This window comes from Garra rufa, chromosome 1, assembly GCF_049309525.1.
Source record: "Garra rufa chromosome 1, GarRuf1.0, whole genome shotgun sequence".
NCBI lineage: Eukaryota > Metazoa > Chordata > Actinopteri > Cypriniformes > Cyprinidae > Garra > Garra rufa.
This window is the reverse complement of record NC_133361.1, coordinates 32,082,269-32,097,196: the sequence shown is the minus strand read 5'-3', so window position 1 is coordinate 32,097,196 and position 14,928 is coordinate 32,082,269. Positions and strand designations below refer to the sequence as shown.

General features: G+C 36.5%; 2 protein-coding genes across 2 annotated transcripts in view; both read right to left on the bottom strand.

Moving 5' to 3' along the window:
* foxk1 (forkhead box K1) overlaps nt 1–3,797 on the bottom strand; it is a 31,438-nt gene extending 27,641 nt beyond the window's left edge. The window contains exon 1 of the mRNA XM_073838873.1: nt 1,379–3,797. Coding sequence (XP_073694974.1) covers nt 1,379–1,785 — 407 coding nt within the window. The 5' untranslated portion in view covers nt 1,786–3,797. The remainder of the gene's footprint in view (nt 1–1,378) is intronic.
* Nucleotides 3,798–4,921: 1,124 nt separating this feature from the next.
* On the bottom strand, nt 4,922–14,920 carry LOC141333739 (cytochrome P450 3A30-like). Its single transcript, XM_073838859.1, has 13 exons — nt 14,312–14,920; nt 13,470–13,563; nt 13,339–13,391; nt 11,837–11,936; nt 11,622–11,741; nt 11,348–11,433; nt 9,452–9,600; nt 9,240–9,364; nt 9,073–9,157; nt 8,827–8,987; nt 8,350–8,576; nt 5,347–5,509; nt 4,922–5,240 (listed from the first exon to the last, which is right to left on the bottom strand). Exons 1-13 carry the CDS (start codon nt 14,377–14,379, stop codon nt 5,154–5,156), a joined length of 1,518 nt encoding a protein of 505 aa, XP_073694960.1. The 5' UTR covers nt 14,380–14,920; the 3' UTR covers nt 4,922–5,153.
* Between the last annotated feature and the right edge of the window lie 8 nt (nt 14,921–14,928).

The window sequence follows — 14,928 nt, the reverse complement described above, 5'->3', positions numbered from 1 at the left end:
ACTAGATACATTTCAGTGTGTTGAAAGATCTGTTATAACGCTACTCTATGCGTAATAAAATGCATAACATATTAAAGTGTCTTTGGGGTTTCCATGTTTTCTACAAAATAAAACCAGAAAATCGAGAGGGTATGACAACATTGACAGGCGACGCAATGACGGCCTGTTACTGTAGTTAAAAATGCTTATTTCTCTGGATTTAAACATTCTTCGAAACATTTGGGAAAAGTCAGCAAAATATATTTCACTGTTCTAGTGGTTTTTAGATATTTTAAATTAAAAAAAGCGTACATATTCGACCTTTGAATACAAGATTTGGATGCAAGATTTAAACATGTCACTACTTTTTTTTTACTCTTTGTTTAAATAAATTTATATTTGAAATCAAAATCAAAATGTTTTAAATACAAATTCAAATAGGACTAAAATATATTGAAAAACAAAATTGAATTTAAAGATTGATGACACTTTATACTGACAACTGTAATAATTGTTTACAGTTCAAAACAATCAAAACAAATAAGACTGCATGAGGATTGTGTACAAACAATGGCATATTACCACTCAAACCTACTACTCCAGTTTGTTCGAAGTGCTTCATCATAGTATCACTAGGTTTTCCCCTCTGCTCTTTGTCTGCAGAAGATCATAAAGCGGTTACTACTGATATGTGTCATAAATGCGGCCTGTATTTCACATCTGCCCGCAAAATCATGTGGTGGATCCAGTCTCTGTCGTGCACACAGTTCCTGTGGTCGTAATGTGAAATGGTTCAATGTTTCATGTTTGTATTTTACCCATCTTGAGTGCCAACCTCAACAAAACACTCAGGAGTCACTAAACTTAATATTATATAATGTTGAGATTCACACTGTTTGAACTTGGCATATCCACATCTAAGGCCTAAAGGGACACTTGAACCAGAAATAAGAATTGTGTTATTGTTTACACACCCTCATGTTATTCCAAACTTGCATTTTTTTTCAATGGAACACAACAGGATTTAAACAGAACTGACAGCATTGGTCAACATTTACTTTCTAAAGCTGTAGAAATTAGTATGGAACATGAGGCTGAGAATTGTAATTTTGTGATTGATTTGCTACAGTAGAACAAGCTTGTAGCCTGGAAGTCAATTCAAAATTGCATTTTTTCCTTAAATAAATTATGCACAAAATTATTTGTACATCAACTGCAACTACACTGACAGTTCTCGTATTCTCTTGCATGCAGTTTAGTCGGATTATGGAGTAGCTGCATTAAGCACGTTAATTTAAGCTCTTGTATGTGTAGTGCATTAGCTTTCCAAGTGAATAGGTGCTTGCCATCTGGCCACAGAAGCTAATATATGGTAACAGATCTCATTTTAGTAACTTACTCCCTCGGTAGCAGGAGTGGAGGTGCGCCTCTCCTCTGGAAAACGCCATCGACAAACACACCGTTCTTGCCGAGACAGCGCAGGTAGAAATGCGGCTCTTCGAAGGTGATCTGCAGATGTCTCCGGGAAATGAAGCTCGAGTGGCCCATGTTGACATCCACGGAGCCGTGCGACGAATTCCGCCCTACGGTCACCGTCCTCTGGCGCATGACGAACTCGAAGTCCCTGCCTTCCAGGCGAGCGAGGGCCTGCGACGGAGAGGAGAGGGGCATGGATGATATGATCCCGGGCGAAGTCGAGGAGGAGAGAGTGTACACGGGTGCGATAGAAACGGCCACCGGGCTACACGGCGCGGATTTGAGGGCCAGTAGGGCTCTCGCTCCGGTATCATCCCCTAAATCAGCCATTTTGTTGAAAAACACAGAGGGGATTGCAAGCGCAACGGCTATGTGTTGGCAGGGTTCACTGTGTTGCTGTTGGTGGTGGTAGTCAAAACATGGAGATGGCGCGTGCAAAACACGTCATGGATTACCGGACCGGAGTGGGTTGCGATTTAATCCCTTATTTACCTTTCATTCATTTTGAAACAGTTCGCGGGGAATAGTGTTATATCGTCAGCATTTTTCGTTAAATTAATCTGAAATGTATATTTTTTCCTCGACCACATTCACAAGCCCTTACTCTAAGCTCTCTGGCAATTTAAAGGTTAATAGTGTTGCAGTTCCTGGAACCGGACGACACGTGCGTTACATGTGGCAATAAAAAAGAAGTATATTTGATGTCGAATGCACTCGCGGTTACTCCGATTGTACGTAAATACAGGTGAATTTTTAAGTGTGTTATTTCTAGCTCGGTATGAAGAACCTTTTGAAAGGTCAAAATAATGTGACGTGGTCGAGGAGGTGATGTCACGGCGCATCGACCATTCTGCGCTCTTTCTGTTTATAAACAGAGAAAGAACAAGGCAGAGGCAAACCCCGGATGATGGAATCCCCGGATGCTGGAGTTTCACAAGGACGCGTTCAAATTAATTTTCAAACTATGCGCAGTTTCAATTGCCAACACAAGGTGTCTGTCTTCACTAGAGCATTGCCATTTGTTCTCTAACCACAAAACTGAGGAGAAAAAAATACAAATGGAGAAGAATGTGACCGTGGACCACAAAAACAGTTGTCAGTGTTAAATATTAAATGGAGATTTATGCACAATCTGGAAGCTAAATAAATACGTTTCCAATTGATGTATGGTTTAGGATATGATCGTATTTGGCTGAGAAACAACTATTTGAAAATCTGGAATCTGAGGCTGCTTAAAAATAACCACATATTGAGAAAATCAATAAGCTTTTAAAGTTCACATGAAGTTCTTGGCAATGCGTATTACTAGTAAAAAATATTTCTCAATATATTTACGGTAGGAAATTTACAAAATGTATTTATGGAACATAATCTTGATGATACTTAATATCCTAATGTTTTTTTGACATAAAAGAAAAATCGATGTATTGTTGGCTATTGCTACAAATATACCACTTGTGATTGGTTTTGTGGTCCAGGGTGACATAAGTCATTTGAATAATAATTTGAATGACCATTAGGTATTAATTTTAATCTATAATGTAGTAAACCATTATTTTAAATTGTAATGTCTTTTTCTACAGTCAAGAGGGAAAACATACATGTAACTGCAGTGCAAGGCCAGCATGTCATATATTTCTTTACCTTTTATACACCTTTCTGCATTGTTTTGGCCATTTAATGCACATTCTTGATAATTTCATCATTTTATGAACTTTTGTTTTGGGGGTAATTTGTTAGAATAGGACAATAGGAAAATCACCTTTAATGTTATCCAAATGAAGTTCTTAGCAATGCATGTTACCAATCAAAAATTACATTTAGCTATATTTACACTAAGAAATTTACATGGAACATGATCTTAACATAATTTTTGGCATAAAAGAAAAATAGATAATTTTGACCCATACAATGTATTTTTGGCTATTGCTACAAATACACCCATGCTACTTAAGACTGGTTATGTGGTCCAGGGTCACATTTATGTATTTAATGCCATTTTATTATCCAATTTATTTGCTGCTGACCTTTAATGATCCAATTCAACTGTACTAATAAGCAAAAATTACTTACATATAAACTAACATTTGGTCATTTTTAATTGCTGAAGAGTGTTGAACTTTCTTCTCATGCGTTCTACTGCACAGACATGAATTTACTTTTCCTTCAGCAAAAGTAACATAACTCATTACTTTTCATAAAACGTAACTTAGTAGTATAATTAGTTACTTTTTTTTAGGGAGTAACACAATATTGTAATGCATTACTTTTGAAAGTAACTTCCCCCAGCACTGGCTAAATGTACAGTTGGGGTATGCATAAACTGACCTGTAAGAGTCAAGTATTCCAGAGAGCTGTGTAATAAACTGATGTAATGTTTACTGTCAGTAATGACTTTGAATACTTGGCCTGTCTGGCCTTCTGGATATTTTACCAAAACCTTCAACGATACTCATTTGCTGTGGTTTCTTTTATGTTTTGATTAAAATATGGCAATGGTTTGTCTTGTGGATGTAATGGAAAATAGTGAAGACTTTCTAGGTCAAAATCAGAAATTCAGCCTGTTGGGAGCTGAGTCAGCAGGAAGTGGGAAGGAACAAATTATGCCGAATTTCCCAAAAATGAAAAGGTCTTGACACACTGCATTTGGTTTTCCCCAAGTTAAACATATGCAAATTCTCAGATGTCACAGGAAGCCAAGAACATTTCTAAAGATAAAATGAGGGAAGAGGTCTTAATTTAGGATAGAATTACACCTGGTTACATCACATTCAGTGCTGAGGTCAACTGAACATATTCAGTGATGCAGCAGCAGCTATAACACAGTGCCTAACTACACATTTACTTAATCATAACCACTCATGTAATGAAATATATATGAATTCATTCATTTTAATAAAGTGGGTATATACAAACAATATCCTTTGAGGAGAACCCTATGCTCAGGTCTAATCAAATCAATGTCATTTCATATCATTTAAACATTATACATCATATACTATGCATCTATTATACATGGGCTTATGATTAGTGTTATTAAATGTATACCTCATTTTGGCAAAACAACTGCCAATGCTTGAAAAGCATTTTCTTTTCTTATATCTGTTTTATACTGTGGTTTTCCAGGGCATGGAAGTGCAATTAAGGCAGTAAGTGGCGTGAAAACAAACAATCTCTTCCTGTTTAGTCTTCATTTCTAACTGAAATGCAGGGCACTGGATTGAGTTTTATGGGCTTTCTGGATGCAATGAATAACAAAATGACAAATTTTCACATAAAGTGTTTCTCACACGGGCACATTTTATGTGGTAAAATAATTCTGATGATATGCTAATAGATCTTCACGTCTGCTTTACTGCAACAATGAATATACATTGCATTGATTATATACGGTTCAATGTACATATAAATTATTTAGTTGTTTTTATTTGATAAAACGTAAGTATATAATTAAATGTGCACAATGTTGTCTTTTAAAACATATTTATTCCATTTCAATAGGCATTAAAATTACACAAAATGACTGAACCAGGAAGAGCTCAAGGTCCATCAATCTAGAACACCATAAATCACAAATAAATGTTAAAAAGAGAATTATAATTGTGTAAATATAATAATGTGTTTCAGTCTTCATAATTAAAATGATTACAAATTTTCCTATTATTTATAATTATATAACATAACTGTTTGGAAATGCATCATTGTTTTTCTTTCTGAGATCTTGGGATAAACTTCAGTGTGATGGGAACCTTCGGCTGAAAAGCGACATTCATCTCTAGAGGGATCTGAGGAAAAAAAAGCAATTAATTAATTAATTCAAGATGCAAAGCACAGTCTGTCTCACATAACTCCTGTGTATGAATTCTAAGTGATGGTAGTCTGTGTACCAACCTGTGTCTCTTTACATGTTTCCATCCTGAAGTTCTGAAGCAGCTTCACAACAAGAATCTTCATGATCATTATGGCATATCTCATTCCAATGCAATTTCGAGGCCCGAGTCCAAAAGGCAGGAAAGCATACTGGTTTATCTCTGCCTTACATTCTGGGCTGAACCTATAGTGGATATATTAGAAAAACACATTCAGTTGAGGAATTCTTGCTTTAATTAAATGGTCTAAACAAACAGAATCCAGTGTTTGTATGTAGACATAAAATAAAGTTTCAGTGGAGATTTATAAATAAATCAGTTTTGTGTAACCATCATCTTTTATAGGGGACATTTAATGAAAACCTGACTTTTTCCATGTTTAAGTGCACTTGAATTAAATTAAGTGCTTTTTCCATGTTTAACTGGGTCACCGGTGCATCTACCAACCCAGAAAATGTGAAAAAGGACAACTCAGTAACTTTGTTTTGTTAAGCCTTTTTCTGCAAGCATTTGGAAAAACAAGCCACTCAGATTTTGCTCCCCCTTTAATGTAGGAAAGACGTACTGCCCCTTAATCTGCAATCCGTTTTGTTTTGCAAACGACAACAGTGTATCAGTCCTTACGCCATGGTTAAAGTTCGAGCAAAGCATCCTAACTGTTCTGTCGTTGGCTGCACAGATGAGCACAGAACACGATTTAGAGTCCCAGCCTCAGAGGTAGGGTGACCACCTGGCAATAGATCTGTTGCAGAACATGGATGTGATTTTAGAATAAGAATAAGAACAAAGTCGTGTCTGAAAGCTGCATCTATTTTTTTAAATAGGTAAAAATGAATGGAGAATATCTTTTCAGTTGCACTCTGCGTTTTTTTGTCAGTGGATGAGGTCCGCAAATCCATTTTCTCAATGTGCGATGTACAGGACAAGGGGTGAAAATGCTGTGTGGTACAACGCAAAATGGGACAGGTGGTCACCTGACTTAGAGGAGACAAGAGAGCAGTGGATTTATTGATTTATTTACTGTATATTACACTGCTGCCACACAGATCTAATATAAACATGTGATTGCTTTCCTAGCTGTTTACCTTCACAGACATAACTGTTTTTGTAACTCGTGTGTTTTTAACATAAATGTGTGTATTTAAACTGTATTTGACAGTTTAAGTGTAATAAGACATGGAAGAGAACTTAAGGGATAGTTCACCCAAAAATTAAAATTTGATGTTTATCTGCTTACCCACAGGGCATCCAAGATGTAGGTGACTTTGTTTCTTCAGCAGGACACAAACAAAGATTTTTAACTAAAACCAGTGCAGTTACATGTATACGCGCTCTGGCATGGTATACGCAAACACCGGAAGCGATCTGTTGCGTTTATACGACACTCATTGTTTACACAGTGCAGAGAGATTGTGGGTATAGCTGCTATTCATAATGGTAATTACTTGCGCCTATTCGATTTAAAGCTAAAAGATTAAGTTTGCTTGTGCGAACAAAATTATATAATAAATGATCTGTGGGGTGTTTTGAGCTGAAACTTTACAAGACACATTCTGGGAACACTTGAGACTTATATTACATCTTGCAAAAAGGGGCATAATGGGTCACCTCAAAGACCAAGACGGTCACCCGCGGCTAAAAAAATAACTATTGTTCTTAAATGATTAATAACTTTTGAAGTGCTAATCAAATTTGAATACTTTATTTGCAGACATTCTCCTCTTTTCATTGTGTCATTTAGACATTCAGAGGCTCTATAAAAAACATACAACTGTTGCATGACACGAAACGATCGTTTTTTGTGAGATACTGAACAGTATTTATATAATTTTTTACCTTTGATACACACTCTGGCATAGTATACACAAACGCCGTAAGGGGAAATCGGTGAAAATTCCCAGATGAGTTCGCGCAAGCAAACGTAATCTTTTATCTTTAAATCGGTTTGAACAATCAGGATAAGCGTAAGTAATTACCATTTTGAATAGCCACTATACCCACAATCTCTGTGCACTGTGTAAACAATGAGTGCCGTATACATGCGACAGATCGCTTCCAGCGTTTGCGTATACTACGCCAGAGCGCGACATATGTAACAGGTCGGATGATGAGCTTGTGCTCAGGACAGTTATAAATGATATAAATACTGTTCAGTTTCTCACAAAAACCAATTGTTTCGTGTCTTAGGACATCAATGTATCGTCACGAGCCTCAGGGTGTAATTTGGATTTGTCTGTGCATGTTTTGTTTTACTTTTAAAGGTTTGGTGCCCATCCACTGCCATTATATGGCTGACAGACTGCACCGGTTTCAGGTAAAAATCTTTGTTTGTGTTCTGCTGAAGAAACAAAGTCACCTACATCATGGATGCCCTGGGGGTAAGCAGGTAAACATCAAATTTTCATTTTTGGGTGAACTATCCCTTTAAATTAGCTAGACATAAACTTCTCCTGTTTATAATGATATATGGCACTTGATGCTGATTGCTTGAATAGGTCTGAAAAAAACAAAGAAAAGTACAGGTGCCCCAAAAATGTTCTAGGTCTTTAAGGGTTAAGAAAACTGAGTAAAATCAAAAGGCTTACTTTTGTTTGATTTATTAAGATATTACAGTAAATAAGTATGTTTCCTTACACTCTAAAGCAGAGGTTCTCAACTCTGGCCCTCGAGGTCCGCTTTCCTGCAGAGTTTACCTCCAACCTCGATCAAACTCACCTGCCTGTAACTTTCTAGTAATGATGAAGAGCTTGATTAGCTTGTTCAGGTGTGTTTGATTAGGGTTGGAGCTAAACTCTGCAGAAAAATGGACCTCGAGGGCCAGAGTTGAGAACTCCTGCTCTAAAGGCTGTTTCATAGTCATTGCAAACTCAATATGAGGAAAAAAATGTTTTTTTAGCCAGCTTAAATATGGCACATGGTATAATTCACATGCTGTACAATGATCTTATGTGAGAAAAACTGAAGTGAGAAAAATTGTGGTTTGTTAAAAAAACAACAAAACAAAAAAACAGATGAATCACATTACCTCTCCGGTCTGAACTCATCAGGAGACTCCCAGAGCTGTGGATCACGACACAAAACATATACAGGAATTCCAACCAGAGTGTCCTTTGGTATCGTCACCCCATTGAGCTCCACACTTTTCTTAGCCGACCTTTCTAAGCGTGGTGCAGTGGGAAGGAGACGCATTGATTCATTGATGGCCATTTCCAAGTAATCCATTTTCATCAGTGCTTCATATGTGATGGGAGTCTAAAAAAAATAAAATAAAAACCAAGACATTTAGGGTCAGAAAGCTCTTGGACTTCATCAAAAATTTCTTAATTTGTGTTCGGAAGATGAACAAAGGTCTTACACGTTTGGAACGATATGAGGGTGAGTAATTAATGACTGCATTTTTATTTTTGGGTGAACTAACACTTTAAGTAAAACAACTGAACCCTAAACTATAAAGCTGCCTTTAAAAAGATTCTCTATAGAAAGCAGAAGCCAACGTGCTCACATCAAGAGGGAAGTTTTTGTCAATCTCCTCAACCAGCTTTTCCAGGCAGTCTGGATTAGTGGCAAGATTATAGAGGAGGTAAGTGAGAGTGGTGCTTGTCGTCTCATAACCTCCGAGAATGAAAACGAGGGACTGGGAGAGAATCTCGTGGTCTGTCAGTCCTATCAAATTCACAAAACCACATATTTGAAAACAGGTTGAAATGAAAGAGTCTATAATGTGCAAATGCTGTAGTGTCTCTCAAACCTTTTGCTGGTTGCTCAGCTGTGTCATCAAAATGATCACCAGGTATTTGATTCTGGAGCATGAGCTGGAGAAAGTCTACCCGACCCTGATTAAAAACACAGAAGCATCAAAATCTTTGCCAGATCTCAAAGACAGTGAAAGTGACAGTGAAATAGTGACAAGCATACTTCCGATTCTTTGTTGTGCTGATCCTTAATTTTTTTCAAGGCACTGTAGAAAAATTCCATAGACGACTTTGAGAAAAGTGTAACCCCCATTTTCTTCAAAACAATTGCAAGGGAGGGAAACAAAACTGAAATAAGAAAATTAATTAGATTTTTGTTTAGTTTTTTATTACTTCTGTTGATTTTCCAATATTATTATAGAAACAATAACATACGCATTAGCAGCAGGAGAGGATTGAACATATTAAACTCAACAAACTTCTTGACGTTGGTAACGAAAGGATCATCTGCTTTGTTTATGGAGTCGATGTCAACGCTAAATGAGGAGCTGGTGACCACATCCAAACTGTATGGACCTACAACTCTGGAATAAAAAGAGTGTTTTCTTATTAAATATATAATACACAATAAGTGATCATTTACCTGTCATTAATTTTTCATCTGTAATAACCATACACCTTTATTATTATTATGGAAATACATATTTTACATACATATGCCACTACCTGTTGCTATTTTTTCTCGGAATAAGCAATTCGTAAAATAAAATACTGATATGATTTCACATTGCGTGGCTTTTGGTTATAATTTTCAGTTGAAGGGCAACAAGAGAAGCGATGTAAATCTTCACTGCTTTCTTAGCAATAAGAAGAGGAGAAAAGAATGGGAAGATGCCTGTAGACAAATAAAACTTCCTAAAGACCTGCGTCTTTGTTCTCTCCACTTTAGCCCTGATGCATTTGATTCTTTTAGTAGATCACAGCTACTGAAAGAGCTTACAAACAGCAGAGACTAGAAACGCTAGATGCCATTCTGGCTAAATGTAAACATGCAAAGACTTGTCATGATGCTGCAGCCACTGAAGGAGTTTCTTAGCGGCACGGATTTTACTCGATATCTGGGAGCATTTAAACTTCTTGTGGGAAAAATCAATGGTACAACATTTGGTTTGAGTCTATGCTTTTATACATCACCACCTATAAGCTCCTTCAGTAGCTGTGGTCATCAGATCAATATTTAATTTTCCAAGTTGTGTTGCAGTAAAAATAGCAATAGGTAGCACCAGTAGCTCACCGAGTGCAACCATTTTATGTCATCAAAATAATGGCACACCAAAGTGTCCAAAATATGTATAAAACGATGTGGATTTTTTAAATAATGTAAATCTTTAATGGGTTTTTCTACTACATATATCAATAAAAGACATCATTTACATTATATTAAGCCACACAAGTCTTAATACCCAGGGATCCCTTTAATAAATTCAATGAATTTCAAATGGTTTATACACATATAGGGTGTGTTCACACTTCTTATGTTTGGTTTGATTAAAATGAACTCTGGTGTGATTGCTAGTTAGTGCGGTTCATTTGAGTAAGTGTGAACGCTGCCATCCGAACCCTGGTGCGCACCAAACAAGCAGACCGAGACCGCTAAAAAGATGGGTCGGTTCAAATGAAATATGAGCGCAACACAGACCAAATACTTTTAAACGAACCAAAAACAGGAAGTAATGACAAGATCTGACGATATGCAACATGATTTCACGAAGGGAACAAGCGGTGTATCCAAAACAAAATGAGCAGAGGGCAAATGTGGAGCAACAAGGAGGTAAATTGCCTTTTTATGAGCTCTATGTGATTTTGCAGGTGGTGAAAATAAAATCACATGCACTTAGTCCAGCAGGCATTGTGTGCATTTGACTATTTGAAAGCAGCGGTCAGCAGACCAATCAGTGAATGGGTACTTTGATGTCATTCAACCGCAGTGTCGCTTTAAGTCGAACACACTTTTTCTTTTGTTTGGAGTGCTCTTGAGTCCCGTCACAAAATATGGGTCATTCAACCCAACCAATCAGGTTGTGAACATATCACTATGTCTTTAGGTTCGGTATGTTTAGGTTCACTAAAGATTCACCAGTGTGAACGCTAAGTGGACCAGGACCAAATGTATCATTTTCCTTTTTGGTCCAGACCAAATGAACCAAGTGTGAACACACCTTTATACATGGAAACCACAAAAAAATCCTACTTACTATTAAGTGAAAGTTTTGCAGTAAATACTTTAGTAAAGTTCTTTATGTTTTGTTAAAGGACAGATGTCACACATACTCTTTTACTTTAACTGGCTGCTCGTGGTCTCTCTTCTGCATATTTTCAATAAAACGATCTGCATGTGTCACAGCTATGGGAAATATCTGAAACATATAAGTGTAAGTTACACATGTGTCAGCAAACAACAAGAATATAATAAAATTCATTGGGCTTTGATATCCATTTGAACTTATAAACCACTGACTGTATTAACTGTTCTGTAAAGAAGTTGAGACTATTGGGACTAGACTCCAATGTATGATATGGCTCATATTATGGGCTTTTACTGTACCTCCTTCAGTCGACCACTTGTGAAATAGGGGGAGAGTGTACTACGCATTCTCTTCCATCTTTCATCTTGAACCATAATTATGCCATCAGAAAAGGGGCCAGCCAGACCTGTAGTTCTTTTCTGTACAAATGACCAAAAAATCGTCAGCTATCTGTGAATTGCCATAAGAACACTTTTCTTGTACAAAACTGTGTGTTGGGTTTTGATGAGCTTACCCTTCTGTTAATGAAGTTAGAATAACATTCTTTCACTAAAATCACTTTGATCATTTCCAGGTCAGTGACCATTAAAATCGGGAGCCTTCCATCATAGATCCTGAGCAATGAAAGAAATATTGATCAGTTTACAGTGATTCAGGCAAATACCAACAATCTGATGTGCTCCACCAACAAACTGCACTGTTAGGAAATACATACACTGCCTAGCAAATAAAGTAGTCACACGCCATATAGGTTAAAAGATGGCAATGTGATTTTGTGGTATGCTGGACTAGTAATAGTTGCTTTAGTAAATACATTCCTTTTTAAAAGTATTTATACCCCTTCATTTTTGTTTTGTTTTGTTATATTGCAGCTTTATGTTCTCTTCACCTCTCAAGCTCTGTCAACTTGGATGAGCAAAGATGCACATTTTCCGGTTTCTCCAGAAATATTTTAATATTTGAGGCTCTGGCTGGACCACTCAAGGACATTCACAGAGTTGTCTAGAAGTCACTCTTGCTGTGTGCTTAGGGTCATTGTCCTGTTGGAAGGTGAACCTTCTGCCAAGGTTCTACATGCTCTGGACTGGGTTTTCATTAAGGCTATCTTATATTTTGGTGCCTTTCCCAATCATCCCTATTTAACTGAATTTGCCACGGGTTAACTTCACTCGAAGTGTAGTAACATCTACAAGCAATATGAAAGCTCCTGAGCCAAATTTAAACTGTCCCAGATTAGGATATGAACACGTATGCAATAGAATAATTTAAGCTTTATATTTTTCAGAAATTTGGAAAGATGTTAAAAAACATTTTTTTGTTTTGCTATTATGGTGTATTTTCACAAGGCGCTGTATATGCAATAGTTTTACGTATAGTGTATGAAGCTGGCTATATTGTGAAATATCTAAACTGTGCTTATAAATTTTACTCAACGCACAAACTACAGTAATACATAACGTAGTTTCTACAATTTATTTGTAGTTTCTTTGTTTAGATTCATATGTGACCCTGGACCACAAAACCAGTCTTAAGTAGCATGGGCAACAGCCAAAAATACACTGTATTATCGAGTTTTCTTTTATGCCAAAAATCATTAGGATATTATATAAAGAATGTTGCATGAAGATATTTTGTAAATTACCGACCATAAATATACCAGACTTAATTTTTGATTAGTAATATGCATTGCCAAGAACTTTAAAGGCAATTTTCTCAATATTTAGACTTTTTTGCAGCCTCAGATCACAGATTTTCAAATAGTTGTATCTCAGCCAAATATTGTCATATCCTAACAAACCATACATCAACGAATTTTTCTTTTCTGCTTTTAGAATATGTATAAATTGCTTTTGTGGTCCAGGGGTCACATATATTGAATAAACAATGCAATTTTACTCTATGAATGACATTTTGCCTACTGTATAGGTATAGTACTGGAATGACAAATATTATATAAGTATTATGAATTTGATGTTTGATTTTTTTTAACACAGTAAATATATGACTGAGACTCACCCCCAAACTTTTCCATACTTCTTAGCACACTCCATATCAAAATTGCACAAACCCTAAAATATATTTGCATATAGACAATTAATCAGAGAGAAATTAAGAGTAAATTACTTTGTATTTAATGAATTACTCACTTTAGCATATGAGAGAAGAGTTCCAAAGAAAGGCCAAGGCCTCGGTCCTGGGATTCCCAGTTTGTTGAAAAATCCATGGGGCCAAATACCATAACTACAGTGTGATATAGTAATTTAGTTAGTGACAAATACTAACTAAAATAAATTTGATAGAGATAAAGATTAGGGTGACTAGATTTTTTTTTAACACAAATATTTATGATGAAACATAAAATGACAACAGATAGGTGTAGTTGTCATGGCAACCAGATACCTCGATTAGCAAGATGATTGACTTAATGCATTAAAAAATGAAGATGAAATCACTTCAACTGCTCCAAAACATCGTCTTTTAGAACTGATGCAACTTAACAATGACACAAACAATTCATTTCAGTACGTTAGATCTGACTGAACAAACTAACTTTACATTTTCGATTGGGTTCCGTACATATTCTTCATTATGTGGTCCTCTTGACATGGCGATTAATTATTGTCGGTATAACATTTTCGACAATCATTTTATAATGTATTTTTAAGAAAGTACTCAATATATAGCAGTTTTTTTTTTATAAAGAGGCGTATCAGTGAGAAAATCCCAGCAAAACAACTTGACGTTGCATCTTTCTCTGCAAACGATACAGACACGGTGGCTGGAAGAACAACCAGGATATTCAGCGTCAAAGGACATTAATGGTCAGTGATACTGACAGCTAAAACCGGGACATATTTCCAGTTTTAAGGGTTGTCGGTTCATAGGAACACACCTCGTATCTGGTCACCCAATACAGATATTAATCCAAAAACTGTAACACAGAGTAAGACCTAATAATGGTTGGTTTGACTTGTAAATAAATACTCACATAAACAGGAGAGTTATGACCAGAACCACCAGGGTCCAGGTCACAGACAGAGATGGGAGATCAATCATTGTAAGTCAGCTTTCAGACTAGCACTATATTCTTCAGTCTAAAGTCGGTTTTATTTATGGTCCGGAGATGGGCGTGGCTTACAGGTGTGCATGACGACCAAATAAGGCATGAAGCGACAGGTTATGAGAGTTTTAACACTTCTGATTATAACGTGTCGAGTCAACGATGTTAACTGCACTGAGCAGCGGAGGCTACTCAGCCTCCAGTAAATCCTTTGCTAAAAATATTCATGAAAACGACGAAAGACACAAAAAGTAATTTCCAAAAAAAAGGGGGGTTCGTCTAGAAAGTCAAAAAGAGTTTCACATCGTTTCTACTCACCTCACAATAGAGTAAAGTCCGAGTTGGACATCTATGACTTCATAAAACAATCTCATGCAAACAATAACATTATAAAATGTATTCTAACAGTTTACAGTGACACCCATTGGACAAAAAGAGAAGCAGAGAGACTTCAGGCTGGAATAGTGAGACAAATAGGCTGCTGGACTGTGACTGTGAAGGTTAGTTTCTCAATGCAGAGGTTATTATTGAGTTATCTGTTAAAC

What these genes read in the sequence shown, in the direction of transcription:
- LOC141333739 (XM_073838859.1), bottom strand. Translation starts at nt 14,379, where the DNA reads ATGATTGATCTCCCATCTCTGTCTGTGACCTGGACCCTGGTGGTTCTG. An exon ending in AAGTATGGAAAAGTTTGGGG is followed by an intron (nt 11,937 to 13,338) that starts GTGAGTCTCAGT and finishes TTCATTGCTCAG; the next exon opens with GATCTATGATGGAAGGCTCC. An exon ending in AGCACAACAAAGAATCGGAA is followed by an intron (nt 9,158 to 9,239) that starts GTATGCTTGTCA and finishes GTTTTTAATCAG; the next exon opens with GGTCGGGTAGACTTTCTCCA.